Source organism: Podarcis melisellensis, assembly GCF_964234715.1.
Source record: "Podarcis melisellensis genome assembly, chromosome: 1".
NCBI classification, from domain to species: domain Eukaryota; kingdom Metazoa; phylum Chordata; class Lepidosauria; order Squamata; family Lacertidae; genus Podarcis; species Podarcis melisellensis.
In genome coordinates, this window is record NC_138528.1 from 71,202,358 (window position 1) to 71,227,622 (window position 25,265).

The window sequence follows — 25,265 nt, forward strand, 5'->3', positions numbered from 1 at the left end:
TCCATCCATGTTTTCTGTAGTCATTAAAAATTAAGATTTCTTCTTGCTGAAAACATTAGATTTCCCAACATTTGTCTGTTGTATAACCTGTATGATCCAATACCTGTGGATCAAAGCACTGTCTACATTAGGCATCACTCATTGTGGAATACATAAAATCAGTTCAATAAGGAGTGATCATTCAATGCATAGAGTTCCAAGTAAAACTAGAATATGTGTGTGTATACACATTACATTAAAACTTTTAAATTCTATTTCTAGATACCAAGTTTAAATTTCTAGCTCACTCAACATGTGAGTGGCACTATGATGTTTGTGCAAGCCCTTGTTTCAAAACATGCAGAGATCCTTTAGCAGAACGCTGTCAAACTGTTCCAAAGTAAGTATCTACATTTTTTTTATTTTAACAACATTTTTTCTAATAGTAAATGCAGGTGGCTGAGTGCCTCTCAATTTGGAAATGTAACAGGTCCATCTATAGAGAACTGTGCAGTTTCTACATACATGGGAGAATGCAACTTTGTAAATGAAAAGGAAAACAACACATATTCAGCAGCTTGGAACCACCTTTAATTTCCAGATTGTACGGAATACTTATAGCAGTTGAGACGGGGTGGGGGTGGGAGAAAGGGCACAAAGCAGAAGTGGGGACAACTTTTTCAGCCCAAGTTAGGGGTGGGGGGCAGACAGCAGTGTGGACAATAGTAGGTGAAGCACAGAAGTAAAAACTTATCAAATATAAAAACATAATAGGGCTCTCAGTCTGAATTTCCTGTATGAAGGAAGGTAAGATGCTGATGGCATACTGGTAATTCAGACTAGGATTGTAATATGGAGTGATCCCATTTTCTAATTTAATGTTTGTAATTTTGCAACTTATCTCCCGCCTGTGCCAAAAACATTTGTCCATCTGACTGAGCTGCCTCTTTCCATTCCAGCACATCTGTCCTTCATTCAATACTTCATAATGCTTCTTGGCCAAGAGGCCTACCCCAGCTAATGTTTGTTATCCCCTCTCCCATACCCCTGGGTCCCAAATTGCCATACCAGCTCATGGCAACTAAAAATACCTTGTTGCATTCTCCCTATCTTTCCTCCTAAATAGAACTTCCCCCCACTTATACGGAATAAAATTATGCTGTAATGGAGGAAGCAGCTTTAGTATTAGAAAAGTAGGAGTGCCGTCCTGAGCAGTAATTAGACTGGCCAAGCATTCACTGCAAGAGTAAGAGAGATATTTTTCATATGAAAGAGGTAAAGGATACTGGTCATGACATTGACTGTATGCATAGTCCCACTTAAAGATGTTATTAATAACTGGCATTGACTTCTGAGATTTAGAATCACACCTTTAATATCCAGTGGCCTGGACAAAACTACCTCTCCAATCGCTTCTGTTCTTGCCTCAGATTTTCCATGCAAGGCAAATTTTTGGAAGGGCTCTGATGGGCCATCAGTGTTGGTATAAACAAACAAGGAACACAATTTTGTACAAGCATGTAGAGGCTTCCTGCCAGTTCTAAATGGAAGTATTCATCATTGGAGAAGCATATGTTTTTGTTCCAAAGGTTACATCACATTGTTCATGAATCAGCAGGATGGCACATTAGGTCAGCCACAGTGTAAGCCTATCACAGAAACTGTGACAACAACCTGACATTTCTGCATCTTAAATGATTAAGGAATTAATAATGTAATTCACAAGCATTTAAAATAGCTTGACTGAAGTGCAGACTAAGACAAGTATTCCTGTTCAGGTGTTTTGTCAATTGGGCTCCTAAGGATATTATCCAATCCCTCTCATTCATCTCCACATGCTGTTATGTGAATAGTTACATCATCATTATCATCATTATTATTTTCTCTTTTAGAGTGGAAGGATGTGTTCCTATGTGTCCTTCACATATGGTTCTGGATGAAGTCACTCAGAGATGTGTCTATTTTGAAGACTGTACGTAGAACACATTTCATATTACGTTTAGATAAAATTCAAAATGTAGTGCTACGATTCCTTTCAGTATCTTGTGCAGGATTCAGGATCTCGATTGTGGGCCTAATAACACCCCCTTCCTACTTCTTCCTAACCATTGCAACTCCCCTGCTAGTTTAGTTCCATTCTGCTTTTGTAGTCCATCAGCCATAGCTAGCTTTCTAAGGGATCTAGGGGGGAAATGCATGTCAATCTCCATAATATACCGTACTTAAAATCTTCTATTCCTTGAAGAAGCTCAGGATAGCATACAAAGAGTTATCCCATTTTCCCAATAAACAATCCTGTCAAGTAGGATAGGCTGAAAAATGTTACCTAGTAACTTCATGGCTGAGCAGGGATGGAACTGTATCCAAGTCCAACATGCTATCCACTATATGACTTCCATTAGTTTTCTTCTGACTGGAGTAGACATATATGGAAATATGTGTTACTCCGGAAAAGGAACTGCCTGGGAATAAGAACATATATTCTGAAGGTTACCTTACTTGGTATACGCGAAAAGTTGTTGTTTTTATCCAAAGCCTTCACAAAATACATAGGCAGACATAGAAATCATTACATTTACATTTTTGTGATGTCAAATTAGGTTTTGAAACATTAAAATTGAACCAAGTTTTTCCCATTTTAAAACATAATTTCCTGACCAAGAAGACATGTTAAAGTTGGAAATTGTTTCTTTAATACTGTTCTTCACATTTATTCCTTTTGGTGCATATGTATGACCCTATATTATTACAGGTCTGGAAAATAGCACCCATGTTTGTCTTATTTCAGGCATTGAACCTACAGCTGATGTTCAAATTCTATCATCCACTGTAAAGACACATACAACGTCTGGGGCTCATCAAACTTCTGCAACAATGCTGAGTAAAGAACTAACTTTATCTCCTAGGCCAATATCAAAGGACAGAGAAACAACACAGGCATTGAAGTGGCAATTTACTCCAACTAAATTTTCTTCTCTTTTGTTGCCAAATATTACAGTTTTAGCCATATCTGCAACATCAAATGCTTCAACATATTCAACTTTTGGTACCAGCTCAATGCCAGTAGTTTCACACCCAGTATCTGATATTAGCCTCCCTTTTGCTGTTCCTCCACCTACAACTGTGGCAGTTACAGAGTCTCTGCCTGGTAAACAAACAAGTAGTAGAACAGTCCCTTCTTTATCTATAGCAACTGAATCAGAAATTAAATTAATTTCTACTTCACCTATTACTGTGCTGCCATCAATGCTTACAGTTGCTAAATCACCAGCCACAACTAAAATAGCACTGGATAAAAAAGTAACAGGTGCTCAACTTCCCCCAACAGAGGAAACAGAAAGAAAACTTGAAGGTATTACAGAAGGCAAGATTTCTTCAACACCAAAGACGGAAAGAACAAGTCAATTTTTTACCAAAGCCCCATTGCCATCTTTGGAAATGTCTTCCTATGCTCCCACAGTGAATCAAACAACAGACAGAACAATGCTGGGTGTAAGTCAACTGACTGTAACAGATGCAAATATCACTGTAGCTCCGTTTTCTACTTTATCTACTGTTTTAGCAACAGTAAGGCCTGTTGGAAAGCCAATTCCATCAGAAACAACAAAAACAACAGCTGCTTTAATCAAAGAAGGAGTTAAAACCACATTTATTACTTTACCTCCAGCACTAACGCAACCCACCACCACAGTCCCGACACATACAAGTGGTTTTCCAGTTTCTACTGTTAAAAAGGAAATAGTGCAAACAACATCAAGCATTATGCACCCCCCAAGTACTTTTTCTCATTTATATTCAGCTTCGACTCTAAGACGTAGTACTTCTGCCAAACTACCTGGAGTGCCTGGTACAACTTCGCCAACTTTAATAGACTCAAAAGAATTTTTAGAGACAGGATTGACAAGTGCATATTCACCATTTATTCAACCAAATGTGACAGAAGCAATGACTGTTCTGTATACCCAGTATCCCACTTCATCACACGCTATGACAGTTACACCCCTCTCTACCAAAATAAGTTCTAAAATGACGATTCTGCCAGAATCAGTCACCGATAAAACATCAACAGAATACAGAACACCTTCATCCCTGGAAACTACAAAAGTGAGTGTTGTACCTTATTCTATTGGTGTGACAAAAGTGGAAACAGCAAAATCTGATTTGACAAAGGAAGCCGCAGCTATGGGTGTCCTAGTTCCATTGGTAACTAAAAAAATTGAACCAGTTCAAACAACTGAATTTCTGCATCCTATGACTGATACAGAAAGAGTGATATTGTACCCTGGCACAGCAGAGTCAGAAAAAGCCACTGCAGAGTCAGAAAAAACCACTACAAAAAAACCTTCCATTATTTTGCTTCCAGGGTCCATTTCTACAGCAAAGAGTCTGATGGCATCATCACCTGAAGTGCAAGTTACCAGTGCTGATACTCAACATCCAAAAACAGCAAAGTCTACATCATTTTTTTCAGAGTTTCCTCTTCCTACAAAGCTGCTAAGCACAGTTGCTCCAATAACAGAAGCTTTAGGTGCCACTGATGCTACTTTACGGCCATACTCTGAACTGAGCAGCCAGCCATCAACCATTAAAGAAGTAGCATCAACCAAAGTAGTATCAACCCTCTCTTCCTCTATTGCTCTTCCTCTAACAACACTTTCAACCACACTTTACCTGGCAGAGAAAACAGTTCTCCCATTAACACAAAAAATACCTGAAACAGCAGCCACTGCAGGGCAGCTAATTGAGATAACACAACCATCTATAACTTCCAAGGCTACTTCATCTGTTCCTACTTCTCCAATGGAAAGGTTTTCTTCCCGTATGAAAGAAGAATCCACTGTTCCACATTTTATCCCCCAAACGGCAGGAAAACTTGATTATTCACCACCTTCTAAAGATTACTTAACAACCAAGGGAAGTACTGCAGCCTATCATTTTCCAGTTGAACTGTTGAGAACAAGTATCCACCCCCAAATTGTTTTTAGTACAACAGAGTCAGCAACCAAATTTGCAGTGCCCTCCACATTCCAACGTACTCCACTACCAGGGATTCCTCTTTCTACTGTATCACTCACTTCAGTGTTTGCGCCAGAGGTTCCTTTAACAAGTGAAAAAAAAGTAACCCAAACAGGTCTTTTGCCATTGTCTACAATAAAAGAAGTAGTGGAATTATTTCCTACTGAAAAGTCAAAACTTGAGCTCCCTACCACAAAGAAAGTACTGACTCCTCCTCAAACACTTACAGCATCTAGTACTTTATTTCATGAATCAGAACCAGCATCTCCCTCATTGTTTATACTGGAAGTACCAGAAACCTCAGCTGTGAGTCCGACAGACTCACAAGAGGTGGCATTTTTAACACCAATGCAATCAACAGCGTTTACATCTATGAGCAAAAGTGCCACAGAGAAGATTTCTGTTTTGTCTAAGCAAGTGCCACTTTCTACCATTTCTTTCAGTTCCACACTCCCTGCGTCTAGAGTGACACCAGCTACCCCACATTTAACAACTACGACTGAGTCAGCACCGCTTGGGATCAGCGGTCTCACAACACGGAGTGTCACTAAATCATTAGCAGAAAAAACAGCAGGGATAAAAGAATTCATGACAACATCCTTATTTTCAGTGCCTTCCATTTCTTTAGAAACCAAGAGCATCACATTGTCAGAGACTGATGGGCAATTAGTGGTTACAAAGCTTCCGATATCACATCCGCTCCCTGAACATTCATCTACCTCTCCAGCTTCACTTGGTTCTACTGTCCTAACTACAATAGCCAAAGAACCATCTGTCACAGAGATGTCCACACCTTCATCAAGTTCTTTGTTGATACCACCACTACCTCCAAATGCTACAGGAGTCATACCAGTTCCCACATATTTATCAGGATTAACCACTGTTGAAATGGTCTCAGGAGTTACAGCAGCAGCTTTCATGACATCTAAAGAAACAGCAACACCGCCAACATGTGTAGTGAGTACCATAGATAATTCCCCCCCAACCATATGAGTGATTTCTGTATCATATATATAACTCTTGGGTCTCATTTACTGATGGATATGAAATGAAGGTGGCTTGGTTCCTAACTGCTCACGGAGTGACATATTTTTGCCTCTTTATCTCACTTTGTGACATGAAATTCATCTCATCACAGTGGCCTGCATTGTGGTATAGAGATGGAGAACTTTCAACAATATTCTGGGACATACATATGCTTGTAGAATGTAAGTTACATTTAAGAAGTAGATTATAAAACTCACTATCCCCCCACTAATCCAGAAATTGCTTTGTATGTTTCAAAAATAATTTACAAGATATAATTCCAGATTCTAGTTATCATTAAGAATTGATACATTGATAAGCTAATCTATTAGGGCCATACTTGCCACTAATCTGTATTTGCCAACACTCATAAGTGTCAATTAGCACAACCAAAGTTTATTACATCACATTGCACTTATAAAGTTGTCAAATGCTTTAATCCTAGGTATTTTACAGAATATCTTCTCTACTGCATGATCTGCATCTCTTTGACCAGCCTCTTAATATTGCTCTCTGTGTGTAAAATATTATTGATGAAAGAATGCAAATTATGTATTCTGAGTAGCTGATCCCCTGAGTAACTTTGGTCTTTAGACGCTTGTCCCAAATAGCAAGGCAACATAATCCTTTAAATATGTCCATACTGTCAAATTTATAATGTTCCATGACTATCCTCAGCTTCCAGTTTTTTCTTTTTATTATATTGATTCCTTGCATTGATCTGTGTGCCATTTGAAAGATTTCATGTTTCTGCTTTTTAATGGTACTACAAGAATTGACTTGAAAAGGGCATTCAGTAGTTTGGTATACTGAACTATTTGCTTTCAGTGAATATTTATTTATTGAATATCACTTTATTTTGATAAGAATAGTAACCTATGTTTTCTAAATATGTCTTAGCCAATCACAGAGAATGAGTGCATAAAGCACATTTGCTTAGATGGGCAACTAATCCAAGTTAACAAATCACAGAACTGTCCATACAATGCAACACAACCTAGCTGTGGATTTCTTGGATTTGGTGTTCAGATTAATGGAGATAAATGCTGCCCCAAGTGGGAATGTGCATGTAAGTTTTATCCATACTGTATTTATTTTAAAATTGCATTACTTTGATAGTTTGATTATGCTAAAACATTTGTGTAAATGGAACAGATAGTGAGATTTATGCATGGGCCTATTCATTGCTGACATGATGCAGATAGAAAATATTTTTAAGTATCAATTTCATAAAAAGAAATAAGCATCATCATCTACAACAGTACACTAAAGAAGTAGACTGAAAAACAGAATGACTTATGTGGGATGTTGGAAATCCAAAGAACGAGAGAATAGTCACGATCCCATTACAGCAAATTTTTGTTTCCAAGGACAAGCAATAGATTTATTTATTTTTTAGGACAGAACAGCAGCAGCAAAACATGCGACCCTTAATGCCTGTAAATACAAAAATTGTTGAAAGATGCTTTTTCAGAGGATCAGATTCAGATTCATCTGTTATGATTCAGATTCAGATTCATCTGTTATGTAGAGACTTCACACAATTTATGTAATGGGTTGGATCCAGAGTGTCCAGGAGTCTCACTCCTGTTTGAGCAATGTGTTTGGCTAAGTTTACTACAATATGCTCTATGTGGGGTTTCCCTTGTACTTGAGCCAGAAGCTGCAGTTAGTGCAGAATATTGCAGCATGAGAGGCCTTGTCGGCATATAACACCTGGGCTCAGAGATTTGCATGGGTGGCCAATTTGCTACCTGAGTCCAGAGTGTTACTATTAGCACATAAAGCCCTTAGCAACTTACCTACAAGATTGCCTTAGCCCACATGTGCCTCCCTGAGCAACTGGCAGAATTGGCACTACAACAGTTGCCAAATAATACCCATTCCGCATGTGTAAGTATTCAGTTGTTTAGTGTGGCATCACCTGCACTTTGGAACTCACTTCCTATTGAGATCCAGCAGGCACCTTCACTGTACTCTTTTTGGCACCTGGGAAAAAAAGGGGTTCTTCTTTAGGCAACCCTATCTAGATGCTTAGCAAGTTGAGGTGATTTTAATATATTTTAGGATTTTAACTTCTGTATGCTTTAAAGCAGGCAAGCCAAACTCGGCCCTCCAGCTGTTTTGGGACTACAACTCCCATCATCCCTAGCTAACAAAACCAGTGGTCAGGAATGATGGGAATTGTAGTCCCAAAACAGCTGGAGGGCCAAGTTTGACCATGCCTGTTTTAAGAATGGTTGTGATTTTTTTCTATATTTTATTGTTTTGTCTTTTTGCAAACCACTTTGAGGTTTTTACAATCAAGCAGTGTATAAATGTTATGAAATAAATACATAATGAATAAGTTAAATCATTGATTTCAAGGGTCTGCTTTGACTTCATTGTAGTCAATCCTTTATATGTTAACGATCTGTATCTAACGTAAAGGAACTAAGCAAGCTATTTTAATGACTTAGATTCAGTTTATAATGCTTGATCAGTAGTTAGCTGTTTGTTTAATAAAATAAGTTAAATAAGTCCTTATTTTGTTTGATCAGGTCGATGTACACTCTTCTCTGATCTGAGCTTTGTCACCTTTGATGGGCACCATTTGGCTTTATTTAATGAAGCATCCTATATCATCAGCCAAACTCAAGATCAAACTATAAGCATCCACATCAGTGACTGCAGCAAGATTCATATGGTAATGGGCCTTGTGGAATTTTGTTGTTTATTGAGTATGTTAAGGATCATAAACAAGTGCAGTTATGCTGCTGCATATAAAAATATGCAATTTTCTGCTATTTCGCATTAATGCAGTCATAGGCAAACTCGGCCCTCCAGCTGTTTTGGAACTACAACTCCCATAATCCCTAGCTAACAGGACCAGTGGTCAGGGATGAGGGGAATTGTAGTCTCAAAACATCTGGAGAGGCGAGTTTGCCTATGCCTGCATTAATGGAATGTGACTGATAACATTGTTTTCTGTAGTCTTATACAAACCTTAAATGTCACACTCAATGAATGGTTTATGTAACTAGCTATATGGACCTCTTATCATCCTCAAGGCTGTAGAATACAGTGGTACCTCAGGTTAAGTACTTAATTCGTTCCGGAGGTCTGTACTTAACCTGAAACTGTTCTTAACCTGAAGCACCACTTTAGCTAATGGGGCCTCCTGCTGCCGCCGCACCACCAGAGCATGATTTCTGTTCTCATGCTGAAGCAAAGTTCTTAACCTGAAGCACTATTTCTGCGTTAGCGGAGTCTGTAACCTGAAGCGTATATAACCTGAAGGGTATGTAACCTGAGGTACCACTGTATAGGAGCTTTGAGGATGGGAGCTGCTCAGTTTTGCATTTTCCAGCTATTTAAATGTTTAAACCTATTCTAAAAAAGCAGAGGGTAGAATTATCTGGGGGAAGATTTTCTGTTGAGTATATGTATAATATATGTATGTTGCATTTAACCATGGAATAAGCTGACATGTTGTTTTGATTTGATTCTTATCTTCATTCAGGGCATTTTAACCTCTACTAAGCTGTGCCTGGCAATGTTAAATTTAACATATATGTCTAACCAGATTACCATTGACCGCTTAAACAGAAAGGTAAAGTTTATTTCTTCTGTTATAATTCTCATTCAAGTATTCTATTTTAGATTCCTAGAATTTACATGCATGTAACTTTGTTGAGAATTGTGACTCTAGTAATAGAACTGATACTTTTCAAGAGGAGGACACATGTAACAGCCTTTTATTATTTGCATTCTGCATATGCAGTAAAACTGGAACAGGACTAGGAATTTTTGTGCTGTTCATATTGATTTTCTGCTTCCTCTACTACATTTTTAGAGATGATATTCTTTATGATCTTGCGAAGCAGCTTCTGAGAAGTTCATCTCATGTTGGCTCTGAAGAAATCACACACTTATTCATCCAATGTCCTGAAGGCATTAGACCAGGGGTAGGAAACCTCAGGCCTAGGAGCCAGATATGGCCCTCAGTGCCTTTTGATATGGCCCTTGAGTCATTACCAAGTCACACTTGGTAAGTTTCTGCCAGGTCACACCAGGTCATCCTCTGGCCTGTCCTCTAGTGATTTTCATACTCCACAAGTGTCTCAGAAAAACTGAGACATCCTGTTTCTTATTGTGAGAGAACGACAGCCATTTTGGTTGCCATTATATTGTGTGATTTCTCCCCCCAATAAGTGCTTTGGGGGGACCACGATTTAATGCGGCACCCCAAAACACATGCCCCATGGCATGAAATTGGGCGAGATCATGGCAACCAAAATGACCACCATGCTCCCATGATAGAAAGCAGGAAGATTCTGGATGGAAGATGGAGAGTGGTGTGTGTCCAGCTCTAACCCCTTTTGGCACACCCACCACTGGAATAATAATAATAATAATAATAATAATAATAATAATAATAATAATAATAATAATAATTTATTCATTTATTCATTTATTTATTTATTTTACCCCGCCCATCTGGCTAGGTTTCCTCAGCCACTCTGGGCGGCTTCCGACAGTAGATTAAAAAGACATTATGTGATCCCTGGAAGGTTTCTCCTCAGGGAATGTGGCCCTTTCACTGCAAAAGTTTCTATCCTTGCACAAATTGGAGGCCTGACCCACCACTCAAATGCAGCACATGTGTTGACTTGATTTTGCCACCTAGTTTGGACTGCAGAAATAGGGAAGTTGTTAAGCACCTGATAAGCAAAATACACAAGCTGTATAGGTCTGCATTAGGCAATATTTGACTAGCACAGTGCGTGTAAATTTCATTTAAATTATTTTTATGTTTTGTGGAGGGTTGGGCGAAATATTGCGAAAACATAGTTTTATGGCAAAGCTTAAATCTTACTGTTTGCTAAAATAAGTATGTATATTCTCCAGATAGCTGTCAACTCAAGATATGCATGGCCCACTGTTACAAAATATGGATTTAAGATTGAGGACAATGGCTTCATGTATATTATTGAAACTCCGACAAATACTAAGATTCAGTGGTTTCATACCACTGGGGTGATGGTAATAGAACTTAATGCAACCAGTGATCCAAAAGCAATGGGACTGTGTGGTAAGCGACTTTAGTAAGATTGTGATGTTACATCTGGTAAATGTGGGAAGTGCTCCACACTTGGTTTTTCACAACTTTTGTTACAGCATGTATAGTAAGGTTAAATATATTCAGAAGACAGAAAATGAAAATATGATTATTTTGGAAGCTGCTACTCTGTTGATTGCTGAAATGATTAAAATGATTCAGGAAGAGAGAGAAAATGCCAGGTTTGCCAATCAATAAACTGCAGGCTGGTTTTAATCCCTTGGGGATCAGATTTCAGGTAGTCGTGGATAAGGCAAGTTTGCTTCCTAATTTAGAGCATTTGAAGCCGAGGCATGAATGCTGAAGCAACATGGAAATAAATAGGACTGCAATAAAGAGAAAATGTATCTTACTGAGCTTTCCATAGAGCAAAGAAAAAAAATAATGCTTAGAGATTTGTTGCCTACTCTATGCTAACATAGAAGTTACTAAGTAGAATGTAATACAAGGGTCCAATTTTTAATAATTGGTGGAATTTCAAATAAATGTCATGATTTCCCCCAAAACACACACACACACAAACACACAACTGGGAAAGGGAATAATGGAGATCAGAATTCTTCTTTGCTACTGAGAATAGAATAAAGGTGTGAACATTGTCAATAATGAATTAATTACTTATTAATTGCATTGTTATACCAGCCTTCCTCCATGTTGAGCTCATAGTACAGTAAGACTAAAAGAGCAGTGACATAAATCAAGTCTGCTGGATTAGACCAATAGCCCAGCTAGTTCAGCATCCTGCACTAACAGTGGCCAACCAGATGCCTATGGGAAGCCCCAAAATAAATGCACACCATCCTATAAAACATGCATTAGTTACTTAAAAACAAAAGTAAAAACAATGCTTCAAAATCCTTTTGAATAGAGATGCATATGATCAAACCTGGAGTTTTGCAGAAGCAAAGCCGGTGGGACTAAGGTACAGTCATCTGACCTACCTTGCAACCACTCATGGAGCAGAATGTCTGGAGGGTCACCCCTTCCATTGTAGAACTCAAAACACTGTACATATCCTCAGGGTTCATTATATTTAGTCATACATTTTATTGGAACACCAGTTATTCACTTAGAATCAGTCCAAGTTACAGAAATAGTTCAGATATATGGCTACCAAAAAGCTCACAGCTCATAAAGGTTATGCTGGAATTGCTCTTAAGCCTGTTTGGTATGTGCACATGGCTTCATTCTTTCTGGAAGTTCTAACCTTGGATGATATGTTTGGTATAGGCTCTTGGAAGCATGATATCTATTGATATAAATCTTAGCTTTGACACTTGAATTATCGTTGCTGGAAGGCTTGGATGCAAAGTCCATCATTACAGTGGCTAGCTTGCCAAGTTTCATAAAGGGCAAATATGTGTAGCAACAGTATGAAATATCAGTGATACTTAGTCAGATTTCAATGCTTGCAAACAGTAATGTTCCTACAGAGAAGAGGTGCTTGAAATAAATGTTAGTGCTATTTGTTCTTATTCTGAGTTGTTAGTTTGACTAGTTTCTAATTTATTTTTTCTTAGTCAGCGTTAAATTTTAAAGTATAAATTGAGAAAAGGCAATGCTTTAATGGACTTCACAAATGCCAATGTCTTAACCATGGTTTCTTACTTAAAGCTGCCTTGCTTTAGAAAATCCAGATAAATAAATACTTACTTGGGAATACATTCTATTTGGTAACACATTCCATTGAAGTTGATGTGACTGACTTGAAAGTAAGCTTGATTAGGAATGAAATGCTAGACAGAACTTGATTGAACTTGACATTTTAGGATAGATTCTAGAATCTAGAAGGCCACAATAGGATGCTTATTAAAATGCTATCCACTTCACTGTGCTTCATCTCTTTCCTGTACCCACCTTGCATTTCTGCAAAGCAGTTTCCCCCTACCCCAGAAGTTTAGTCCTATTTCATAAAAGAGGGAACATTTTAAATAAAGGAAAGTTGGCCTAAAGCAGCTATGTAAAAACAGCTGCTGCTAGACTGCGCATGTTATAGAGAAGGGTGGTAGTTCAGTGACAGAATATGTGTTTGACATGCAAAAGGTCCCTGGTTCAGTGCCTGCCATTCTCACGCGGAGCTTAGACAAAAATAATATCTGAAACCCTGGGGAGGCACCGCCAGTCAGTCTAGACTCTAACCAGTACTGAACCCAGTACCCCCAAGGGCTACTCAATGGGACGTAGTACCGGTACCCCTCTCTATTTTGGTTTTAAAGTGTGACACTTACTGTAACAACTTCATGGTGAGTACTGGCACCTATTTTTCTAGGGAAAAAACTCTTGAGTGGACCCAATATAATCCTGCTTCCCACATCCTTAAATAGTATTAGGGGTTGACACAGAATGTACTTTTCAAATTGACAATTATTCTCCCCGAAACATGAGATATTTCATAAAGAATTATCAGACTAATTAACCATTTTTACATTGCGTAGATACATTACTGTATTCTTATTAATTTTTAATATATTTATTACATTTGTATACCACCCATATAACTAAGTTCTGTTGACAGTATATGACGACATTAAAGTGTGCAATTTAAAGCAGACACAATGAACCACCAGAGCTAATTATAAAAAAATCACGGTAGCAACATTTTTTATGTAAAACCAGCTTAGGCAAAATACCTAAATCAAGTTAAAAACAGTATAAAACCAGCAAGAGGAAAGCTTGGTGCAAAGTTTTAATGCACCATATATGTCTTTTGAGAGATCTTGCAGGATTGGTACTTTATAGGACACTATGGTTCCAGCTTTTAGGGCTGGTTTGCACGTATTGTTTATCATACAGAGGCTAATACAGTGGAGATTCTTCACATAAATCGCAAATACAAGCTCAGCATAATATAACAGCCATGGGGTTAAAGTCATTATGCAGAGGCTGTTTCAAGCAGCCACTCTGTGATTAGCATAATACTGATGCCGGTCCTAAAATACCATAGTATGTACATGGAGATATGCTAATCTGTATATTGTACTCTTGTGCAGGCTTCTGTGATGGAATCTCAGCAAATGATCTCATGCTACCCAACAGGACTGTCGTAAGCACTGTGGGTGCTTCAGTTGTTTTCACAGATAGCTGGCAGGTGCCAAACACATTGAAGTATATTGGAGAACAGAGAATCCGTGAAACTAACTGTTCAGTCACAGACTGTTCCCTTTGTTTAAACACGTTATCGAACCAAACCTTCAGCAGCTGCCATCCTTACGTATGTTATCTTTTGATCCTCTGTTTGAATTAAATTCATCTGTTTTTGTTAATATTTAAGGAGTCAAAAGTATTTATTTTATGGGTTGTTCCCCTGACAAACAACTTTGCCTATTTCACATATCAACCGAGTGATTATTCAACAATAATAATTCCAGGGAAATTATGATAGGCTGCATATAGCTTCAGAACTGTTGAGCTTTGATCAGAGTACAGGTACTGTACTACATATATTAGGTAAAGGGTAAAGGGTTAGGGTCCATTAGGTTCAGTCATGGCTGACTCTGGGGTTGCGGCACTCATCTTGCTTTATTGACCAAGGGAGCCAGCGTACAGCTTCCGGGTCATGTGGCCAGCATGACTAAGCCACTTCTGGTGAACCAGAGCAGCACACAGAAATAATAAATTTAGAGCAGTTAATAAATGGTTGCTTTTTGTATTTTTTAATACTCCACTAATACCAGCAACAGACAGCATTGTAAGACTGCTCTTACCAGGAGGTAGAGGGGGAAGGGCAAGGTGGCAGTGATACTTACATGGCTCAAACATGCCAGGAGAACCAGTCTTCCTTGTGGCCTTGACCCTCCACCTCTACTTCACAGTAAGCAGCAGTGATGTGATGGTCCAGAGGTGGGATGAGCAGTCCCCCATCACATCATCTGCTGCTAATATTCTCTAGCAACTAGTGATTATTTTCTGGGTTTGACATTAGCACCTTTATAGGGTGCAGCGACATGTCAAAGATGTGTCAACTGTATACTCCTCTAAGAGGACTACTTATAGAACATATAATTTGTCATCATCTTGGAGGTGCTTCTTCAACTACCAGAGAAATTGTCCAACATTTGCCCTACCTAATTGCATGTGAACTTTATCTCTTGAAGTGACCAGTTGGAGAACACAAAGCATTTTTGTTTTACTGTGTCCTGATGACATTTTGGGCCCAATAAAATTGTATTTTTGTGTACCTAGAGGTTTCCTCTCTTCTTACAGCCACCATGCACATTATGTCACTATTATACTTCATATTTCGGATGAGGGCTGAGGAAGAGAGAGAGAGAGAGGCACTTGTTTATGGCTGGCTACACAGTGAGCTTATCACAGATGCAAGTTTATAATTAGGGGCTTCCTAGAATTGTGGTGACTCTGTCTTTTACCCATTAAACTGCACCAGCTTCTATTTGGCATCAAACACCTAATGATGATCTTTTTTCCCCTCCAGTTATCCACCAGTAATTAAGTTAAGACTTTTATTTTTGTGTTAAGGTTTCTCCAGATTCCTTTTGTGATATGTGGGTCCAAGATAAAGAATACATTCAGAATCCATGTGTAGCACTGGCTGCTTATGTTGCAACATGTAACAAATTTAACATCTGTATAGAATGGAGGAATTCTGATTATTGCTGTAAGTACTTCACATCAAAGACACTGTGTTTGCTGTTGATGGCAATAGCTATAATGATGATGATGATAATAGTTTTCCTTAGCCACTCTGGGTGGCTTACAGCATATCAGAAAAAATAATAAAAACATCAGGCATTAAAAACTTCCTCATACAGGGCTGCCTTCAAATGGCTTCTAATAGTTGTGTAATTCTTTATCTCCTTGACATCTGAAGGGAGGGCGTTCCACAGGGAGGGAGCCACTACCGAGAAGACCCTCTGCCTGGTTCCCTGTAACTTTGCTTCTCGCAGTGAGGAAACCAGGAGAAGGCTCTTGGAGGAGGACCTCAGTATCCAGGCTGAGTGATGGGGGTGGAGATACTCCTGCAGGTATACTGGGCTGAGGCCGTTTAGGTCTTCAAAGGTCAGTGCCAACACTTTTAATTGTGCTTGGAAACATACTGGGAGCCAGTGAAGATCCTTTAGGACTGGTGTTACATGGTCCCAGCAGCCACTCTCAGTCACCGCATTCTGGATTAGTTGTAGTTTCCAAGTCACCTTCAAAGGTAGCCCCACATAAAGCACATTGCAATAGTCCAAGCAGGAGATAACCAGGGCATGCAGGACTCCGGCAAGACAGTCTGTGAGCAGGTAGGGTCTCAGGTTGCATACCAGGTGGAGCTGGTAGACAGCTACCCTGGACCTGTGCCTCCATGGACAGCTGTGAGTCCAAAATGACTCCCAGGCTGTGCACCTTTGATTACTGCAAGATGAGAAGGCAGTGCAGTCTATAGGACAAAGCAATGAATTTGAGCCAAAATGCTGAGGTTCAAGTCCAAGCTTATTTATATAGAAACAATGTTGAGAAATCAGTAGAAATATGTACAAAATCTCAAACCTCTACTACGCATGGCAAAAAATACAGCACTGGAAAGGATACTTCTGAGTAGAAAAGCAATTTAGGGGAGGAAGTGCTTAACTTTTCAGCCATCTGCTCCTCAACCACTGGCTGTTCTAATTGCGTGCTTGCAAGATAAAAGATATGTCTGGAATAATTGGGTTGGGGTAATTGGTTGAAAGGGGAGATTCATGTGAGCAGGTGAAAATGTAAGCTCTACTGTATTTTTCCACTCTAATTTTACTTTCTAATTTGCAGTGAATAAAAGTGTTGTCACTGTTTTTCTGCACAAGTTCACATGAAACATTAGCTCATGTAAAATATTACATGAAGAAGCATCACGGTGTTAAACACTGTGTTTATTATGTTGCTAGCCTTTCCTTGTCCAGAAGGTTTCTACTATAAGGCCTGCATATCTGCCTGTGAGACACCAAGTACTTGTCAAAATATGGAGCCAGAACTTCAGGATCCAGACTCTTGTTCAATATTGACTGAGGGGTGTGTTTGCACAGAAGGGACCATCCTTCACCGTGTACACTCTGCGCTTTGCATCCCTGAAGAGAAGTGTGGTAAGTATCAATATGCTATTGAATTTTGTATCATTTGACAAGTAATGATGAATTATTCTGGTCCTACCCAGCATAGGTATGAATGGAAACAGATTTCTATTTCTAGATCACCCTTAGGATGTTTTACAGTACCCAGGTAACTTATTTTTAATGGGTGGCACAAAAATGAGAAAAATAATAAATGAATGTCTAGCGAATACAGAAGGGTACCCCTACATCCAGGAGCTGACTTGCCATGTGCAGGGCTCCCGCACCATCTACACACCAAAATACCCTTATGAAATCTCATTAAATAACATTGGCCACAAAAATGCCTTTTAAATAAACACTACATGTTACACAACTCAAGAGTAATCGTCAGGCCAATGAGGTGGACTGAGGCAGCTGCTTCAGACAGCAGAATCCCATGGAACGGTGTCCCACCTGCCCCTGCTGGAGAAGCAGCAGCTTCTGACAAGATCTCTCCAGAAGCCACCACATGACCCCAGTAAGCAAGGCTGCAGCGGAAGGGGGAGCAGCACATTCCCATTTTGCCTCAGGTGGTGAAATGGAAAGGGCTGCCCCTGGCAATGCAACGTACTAGTCGGTCCCCCAACCTAACATTACAACCCATTTTCTAAAGCGCACAGTACAACTGGAGAAATTTCCCCCAGCAAAAATGCACCCCAGCAGAAGCCCGTGGAAGAAGATTGCACACTACCCCTCGACTTGCCAAAGTCTCCCATCAAACACATAACTTTTTCAAAATAAGCCGTCACTTATCCTTTCTAACCCAAATATTATACCTCTCCTACTACCAAGTTTCAAATCAATCCTATAACTATAAGCTGCAGAAGCTACTCCCCTCAGATAACTCATTAGAACAGCTGGATGGAACTCAGATGACTCAATTTTGAACATGGAGCTGCAGTGGCCTTAGAATGAATGTAACTAGTTCCTAACAGGCCCAAGAACAGCAGTGTTGCTTTCAGAGTGCTGCAGTTCAGGGATCTGTCTAAAAGCCATTTCTTTGTATTACTCATAGATGGCTGGTTTGTGTGCATGCAGATTTTTAAAAAGATTCATGGAGTCCATTCTGTGTCTGGAAAATGTAGACTGAAAGAGAGTATGTCTCAGGTGTGTTTCCTGAGTAACAGTGCTTTACCAACCCCTGACAAGTAGCATTGATTTGGAATTTTTTTCTCTGCCATGGTCATATATTATTTATGTCTGTAGTTATAAACATGTCATAGAATCTAGACGTTTAAAAAAATAAATAAATTACCTCCCTTTTTGGCAACAATTTAGCCTGTACAGACACTTCTGGAGTGCCACATGCACTGGGTGAGACTTGGAAAACCTCCCATAGTGGATGTTGCATGCACAAATGTGTTGACAATGAGACCATTGCTCCTGTGGAGTACAACTGCTCAGCAAATAATGACTTGGAATGTCAGCGTTTTGGGGAAGTAGCTTTAATTGTACCAGATGATCAATCCTGTTGTCACCAGAAAGTTTGTAGTAAGTATCCTTAATATACACTTTCTTACCAGCACCACTGACTTTAGATATCTTATAAACTATAGTCAAGTTTTGATTTAAGATATATGCAAACTAACACAAAATGACTTAATCTGCAGGTGTTTGGAAGCAGTATGTGGGCTTTCATAAGGTACATCATTTTGACAAGTGCTGAGGTTATACTGTGCAAGGAAGAAAGTGCTATGTTGATCTAGAAGGTGGATGAGCAGGAGTAGTGTTAGGAAGCGGTTGAGATTATTTGGGGGGTGGCGGAGTTATGACAAATAAGATGTTTATCACAACGCCACTGCTTTCTGCTCTATTTCTGAGGTTTCCATGAACAATACTGGTTTCAAAAGTTTTAATTAAAACATGAGAATTGGATTTTTTAAATTAAAAAATTAAGGTTTCAAGGCTTCTTCCTTTTCCTAGCACAGTTTGCTGTCTTTTAAGCCCAGCTTTTTTCTTGGAAAGGAAAAGCACTCACCTAGGAAGATAAACTCATTGACAGCTGCCAGCCACTTTGCCACCCTGTCTTTACATAAGACTGCAATGTGAATACTGCATACCTTGTGCCCCTTTTAACCTTAAAAATCAGTCAACATTAAAGACAGGAATGGAGATTGAGAGCCATATATCAAGTGATATATAGCTCATAGCTCATAGTGCAGCTATGTATAAACAGAATACAGCAGTATGACAGCTTCTCATAGCACACTGAAGAAAAGTTTATTGTGGCACAGTCAACAAAGCAAGTTGAAGCCTTCTTGGATTTTACAAAACATTTACAAATATCAGCCCTAGGGGTTGGCTGGTGCTCTCTCTCTCTCTCTCTCTCTCTCTCTCTCTCTCTCTCTCTCTCTCTCTCTGTAATACGCAACAAATGCAATCAGTTTTATTAATGCCATTCAACCCTATTCTTCTCTTGTTTTTGCTGTGATCTAAAAAGCTTGTAATCAGAGCCTCTGTGAAACATTTATTCCTGAATGCAAGGGCCTAGAGAAACTGGCAACCTATTACCAAGACGATTCCTGCTGTCCTAGCTACAGTTGTGGTAGGTATTGAATGAAGAATTGAAATATCTGGCAAAGGAGTCTCTATTGAAATATTTGACCTTGACCACTGTTATTATTGGGACGCGGATGGCGCTGTAGTCTAAACCACAGAGCCTAGGGATTGCCGATTGGAAGTCAGAGGTTCAAATCCCCGCAACAGGGTGAGCTCCCGTTGCTCGGTCCCAGCTCCTGCCAACCTAGCAGTTTGAAAGCACGTCAAAGTGCAAGTAGATAAATAGGTACTGCCCCAGTGGGAAGGTAAACAGCATTTCCGTGTGCTGCTCTGGTTTGCCAGAAGCGGCTTAGTCATGCTGGCCACATGACCTAGAAGCTGTCTGTAGACAAATGCCGGCTCCCTCAGCCAGTAAAGTGAGATGAGCACCACAACCCCAGAGTCGTCCACGACTGAACTTAATGGTCAGGGGTCCCTTTACCTTTACCTTTTTTACTGTTATTATTAGGGCTGGGCAACAGATTCAGCCAAATTAGAGACAGCATTAGATCTGGTCCCAAGTTGGGTCATGCTGGATCTTGAGTTGTCAAGGAGCAGGGTATTGGGAAGGCAAGTCTGCAGGAGTCTATTTCTCCAGGGTGATTTTCCCCACAGGAAAATCACTAGTGACACAGACCTAAGCAGAACTGAATCCTGTGCATAGTAAAGGTACCCCTTCGCATGATCCTTCCCTGCAGGGAAGTGTTTGAGAAGCAGATCCCAGTAGGATTGTGTCCTTCACTTGTGGGCCACAGGGTGCTCCTTTGCAAGTTCCTTTCCCACAGGGTAAGGACTGAACCCTCCTGCTCTTGGTTGTGAGGCCGGGAGGGAGAAGGGGACACAGTGTCTCTTCCTTCCCCTGCCCCTCCCTGACTATGTTTAAAAACCCTAGTTAGCTCTGCCCCCAGTTGATTCAGAACATCCATTCCCTGTTCTGGGAAGGGACTTAGGACTACAAAACATGGCAACTTCCAAGCAGAGCCCTGTTTGGCTCACCACTGCCCATGAGGGATGGAACCGAAATGTTTGCTTTTGCACATGCCCCTGTTAAATTCCTTGTTCCTAAAACTGAGAGCTAAAGTAGCCTGTGCCATGTGCAGTTGCAAAGGAAAAAGGAAACAAAGACAAAAAGGTAAACAAGCCTGGGAAGGTCTTGGTGGTGCTCATTTGCCCTGTAAGCATTTTTCTATGCACTAGTCCCAGATCCATGTTTAGATACTTGAAAGGCAAGACTGAAGAAACTGTATCAATGTGGTATGTGGAAGATCTTGCTCCAACATATATAGAGGACATGCTAGACCTATATCTCACAGTTTGCTCCAGTATTCCTAGTTACACCGCAGAAGGAAATAAGATGTAGTTATATTTTATTATTTAGTGTAAGCCCCCTTAGGGAGACTTCAGGATGGAATATCATATATTTTATGAGAATATTATGTTTGTTTCAGAATGTGATCCAGCAAAATGTGAGTCTATGGAACAGATTCCAAACTGCCGAGCAGATCAAACTCTGATTGCTGCCCATGTGGAAGGCACCTGCTGTTTATCCTATATCTGTGGTATTCAAATTTAGTTCTTATTGACAGCCTGTAGATTAATATGTAAGCAAAGAAGACTGTCTAGGAATATATGCCACAATGGTATAAGAGAAGCTCTACTGCCTAGTCCAGTATTCTGTATTGCACAATATCCAAAATATGAATACTTGAGGGATAGAACAAAACACCTTACACAGAGAGAAATGATGTGTCGGTGTGCAGTGGTGTACTGGCACCATCTTCCTGCCGGCACATCTTTTATAGAAGCTACAATGAAGTATACAATGTAACCAGAACTGATTCAAATTCCCCTACCCCCTGCAGGCCCACACCACCCAATCTTTTGAATTCCAGTTGTTTCTAAAAGCCCAACTGCACTTCTGTGGTGGCCACTGCAATCCTGAAAGACTGCTTCTCAAATCCCCCAGTGCATTCAGCATCCTATACGCTATCAGTCCAAACTGGAGGCCCATCCAAAACTAATAAGCATTCTGTTGCATGCACTTCACCCTCTGAGTGGTTTGAGGTTACAGGGGTGCTTATTTAATTTCTGTGGCAATACTTCACCTATACTTGATCCCTTTTTAAGCTATGCAAAGTCTTTCTCCCAATGAATAAAAAACTACTTAGCTAAATTAAGCTTCTCCACCCAATTTGACCTCTTTATTTTTACAATCAAAGTCACACGATTGAGGTAGCCAAAAGTCCGGCACCAATCTCATTCTCGTACTGACTCTCTAACTAGACGTAAGGTTGACAGTTCTGCATTCAGGAGTGAAATTAGGTGGTGCTCAACTTTTCATTATAGTTTCATCAATCCTTTTAGGTAGATTTTTTGCACTTACAGAAAACTGAAAACAAATGGCATGTATGCGTGCTTTCTAATAATTTAATATTTCTCTTTTTATCAGCATGTGGTATTTGCTCTGATCAAATTCCAGCATGCCAGGAAGGAGAAGTGCTTACTGTGGAAGGCAACACGACAGACAGATGTTGTCCTGCTTACCAGTGTAGTGAGTTGATGATTTCTCTAGAGGCTTTCTTAATTGTTTGCAGTGATTTTTCAGTGCTGTAAATGATGAACAATACAGAATTTTCATTAAGAGACAAGCTCATTAAATCTACCCTAATCATTTTAAGGCAGTCATGGAATAAGCATATGGAATTATTACCAAGAGATGCTATCCATGCCTCTTAAAAATGTCATTAATTTATTAAACCAAATAACTATGATTCAATGTATAAACAAAATTTTGTGTGAAGTATATATGAAGAATGTGCTTTATGCTTTGCTGAACATTTTAATTTTGGTCGTGAGTTTTGGAAATGTTCTCCCTGCTTGAACATTCAACACCATTTCTTTCTTTGCACTTTTAACTTGCAGTTTGTGAAACCTACCGTTGTCCTGAATTTAAGTGTTTATTAGGGATGTCCTTGGTAGAAGTATGGAGCCCAGAAAAGTGTTGTCCATATCGTACATGTGGTAAGTATAGTTCTTTTCAATGTCCTTTAATTGGGTTACATCAATTTATCTTGCAGTATAAAAAGGCAATGTTGAATTAATATTGAAAATCTAGCAAGGTCTGGAGCCATCAGTAGTCTAACTATGGTGTGGGCCAATTGAGATGTCTTATAGAGAGCTGGTTTCACCCAGGTGCTTGCAGGCTGGGACAACGCAGCTTGTTTGCACAGCTCAGCTGGGGATCAGGAAGGTTACTGCTCACCAGCTGAGACAGGGGCTTTTCCAGAGCAGGAAAAGTGGGCAGCGGGGGAGATTGCAGAGTGTTTAATGGAAAGGAGGAAAGATGTGTGCACCACCCATTCCCCCTTCATAACAATAAAGTAAGTTCAACCCTACATCCATTACATTACATCTGAGGAACATTCTTTGAGAATGAAGGAGAAGATTGGAATGCTCTGTCTCAGGGGAATAAAACTTTAGAGAAACTGGATGACTGTTGAGGATACTGCTTTTGTGGGATGAAGTGACTCTAGTCCAGGCATAGGCTAACTTGGCCCTCCAGCTGTTTTGGGACTACAACTCCCATCATCCCTAGCTAACAGGACCAATGGTCAGGGATGATGGGGACTGTATTCCCAAAACATCTGGAGGGCCCAGTTTGCCTATGCCTGCTCTAGTCCATAAAGTGTGTGCCACAATAAATCTGCTAGCAATTAAGGTGCTACAAGACTTGTTTATGGAATGCCTGGCAAACGTTGAACTGCATCATTTTAGGAAATAATTTTGTCTGTTGATTGCTTGCATTCATGAAAGTGTATGAACATTTATTCTGTCACTTCCCTTCCCCATTTTAGAATGTGCATGTGAAACCGTTCCTAAGCCTCAGTGTAAACTGGTAAGGAGGAAATCCTATTAAAACACATTTTAAATGTTATTCTAATACAATGAACTGCCTGCAAATTGTGCTGTCCATCTTTGACTCCAGTCATCTTTGACTCCAATCATATTTGACATAGACTGAATTTGTTGCCATTATTTATATTGTTGAACAAGAATGAGAGGAGTCTGAGAGGAGATACGATAGTCATCTTCAAATATCTTAAAGGCTGTCACATGGAAGGTGGAGCAAGCTTGTTTTCTCATGCTCTGGAGGGTAGGACTCAAAGAAATGTTGGAATGGGTATTATGTAGCACCTGTAGTAGTGCCAGTTCTAGCTATTGAAGCAACTGAGTGGGCACATGTGGAGCAAGGCGATCTCGTAGGTAAACTGGCCCCAAGTTGTTAAGGACTTTGTATACTAATGGTAACACATTGAACACGGCCCAGTAGCAGATTGGCAACCAGTCCAAATCTCTGAGCACAAGTGTTACATGCTGACAAGGCCTCACTCCTGTCAGTAATCATGCTGCAGCACTCTGCACTAACCACGGCCTCTGGATCAAGCACAAGGGAAGCCCCACATAGACATGCCATAAATTAGATGTTAGGAGGGCCCAGAAAGTTTGATTTCATAAAACTGAATGATTTCATAATTCTCACTCACTTTTGTATCCTTCCACCCCAGATGAGGGGGGGGAAATCAACATGTTCACATTGGCCCATTGGCTGTGTGTTTTCATCACCAAGGTGCATGAGGCCAAAGTCTTTCAACGTTATTAAATATCTCAGCTCACTCCAGTAGGGCAGCAACTGCCTCTGTAGCCTCCTCCCTTGGGGACATAAAGACATCTGGCAATAAATTTGTCCCTCCCTAATTGGCTGATCTTGGAAATATATCCCTCTGTTTCCTGGGTAGCTCCTGCTCACCAACCAGGGAATTAACCATTGGTTGCTTATCATAAATGTTCTTTCAGAGGAGTATGCAGGAGACATCCAGCTGCACCCTTTTTTCAGCTTGATGAGCTTGGAGTACTGTGTATAGCTTCCTACCTCTTCTGTGGGCCATGTCAGTTCTGGGAGAGTGCTATGCCTCTTGCACAGATATGGCCAGAAAGGGGGTTGTGGGTGGAAACACAGAGCTACATATTCTCTACACCTCTGCATCATGTGACCTTGTCTGCCTTGGGTAGTAGGATGACTTAGCTCTGTTTCCTGTATACTTTCTGCACAGTTCCCTGGAATGAACATTTGCAGTAAGTAGCCAGTATTTTGATCCAGCATCTGCTTCTGTTTGTGAAAGCAGGAAAGCATCCAAATGCTCACATAGCTCAGGATTAGGAACGATGGGTGAGATCCAACATCACACCAGCAGACACAGCAGGACTTCCCCAAAACTCCAGAGCACACCTAGGAGGAGGGTGCTGGGGTAGGAGAGGAATGGGAAGTTCCATTTGTAGATGCAGAAGTCTGGTGCACAAGTGGAACATCAGAAATGGATGACACCTATTGCTTTTAGCAAACATTGACAAAGAGATTGCCTTTTAGTATGCAGTGAATTGCATGTAATTTCCCTTTGACTAAGACATCCTGTTCATAATTGGGAATAAGTGCAATGTATCCAATCAGACTTTTAAATGATCATTATAAGATTGGGTGG

General features: G+C 40.0%; 1 protein-coding gene across 1 annotated transcript in view; it reads left to right on the forward strand.

The window, feature by feature from the left end:
* The window catches only part of OTOG (otogelin), a 94,309-nt gene that overhangs the window by 58,240 nt on the left and 10,804 nt on the right, over window positions 1-25,265 (forward strand). Inside the window, exons 34-49 of the mRNA XM_081903506.1 lie at window positions 262-379; window positions 1,872-1,951; window positions 2,768-5,952; window positions 6,922-7,090; window positions 8,562-8,707; window positions 9,524-9,613; window positions 10,912-11,095; window positions 14,113-14,333; window positions 15,599-15,737; window positions 16,987-17,181; window positions 18,469-18,681; window positions 19,631-19,735; window positions 21,177-21,287; window positions 22,178-22,279; window positions 22,651-22,749; window positions 23,583-23,623. Of these exons, the coding sequence (XP_081759632.1) occupies window positions 262-379; window positions 1,872-1,951; window positions 2,768-5,952; window positions 6,922-7,090; window positions 8,562-8,707; window positions 9,524-9,613; window positions 10,912-11,095; window positions 14,113-14,333; window positions 15,599-15,737; window positions 16,987-17,181; window positions 18,469-18,681; window positions 19,631-19,735; window positions 21,177-21,287; window positions 22,178-22,279; window positions 22,651-22,749; window positions 23,583-23,623 (5,198 nt within the window). The remainder of the gene's footprint in view (window positions 1-261; window positions 380-1,871; window positions 1,952-2,767; window positions 5,953-6,921; window positions 7,091-8,561; window positions 8,708-9,523; window positions 9,614-10,911; window positions 11,096-14,112; window positions 14,334-15,598; window positions 15,738-16,986; window positions 17,182-18,468; window positions 18,682-19,630; window positions 19,736-21,176; window positions 21,288-22,177; window positions 22,280-22,650; window positions 22,750-23,582; window positions 23,624-25,265) is intronic.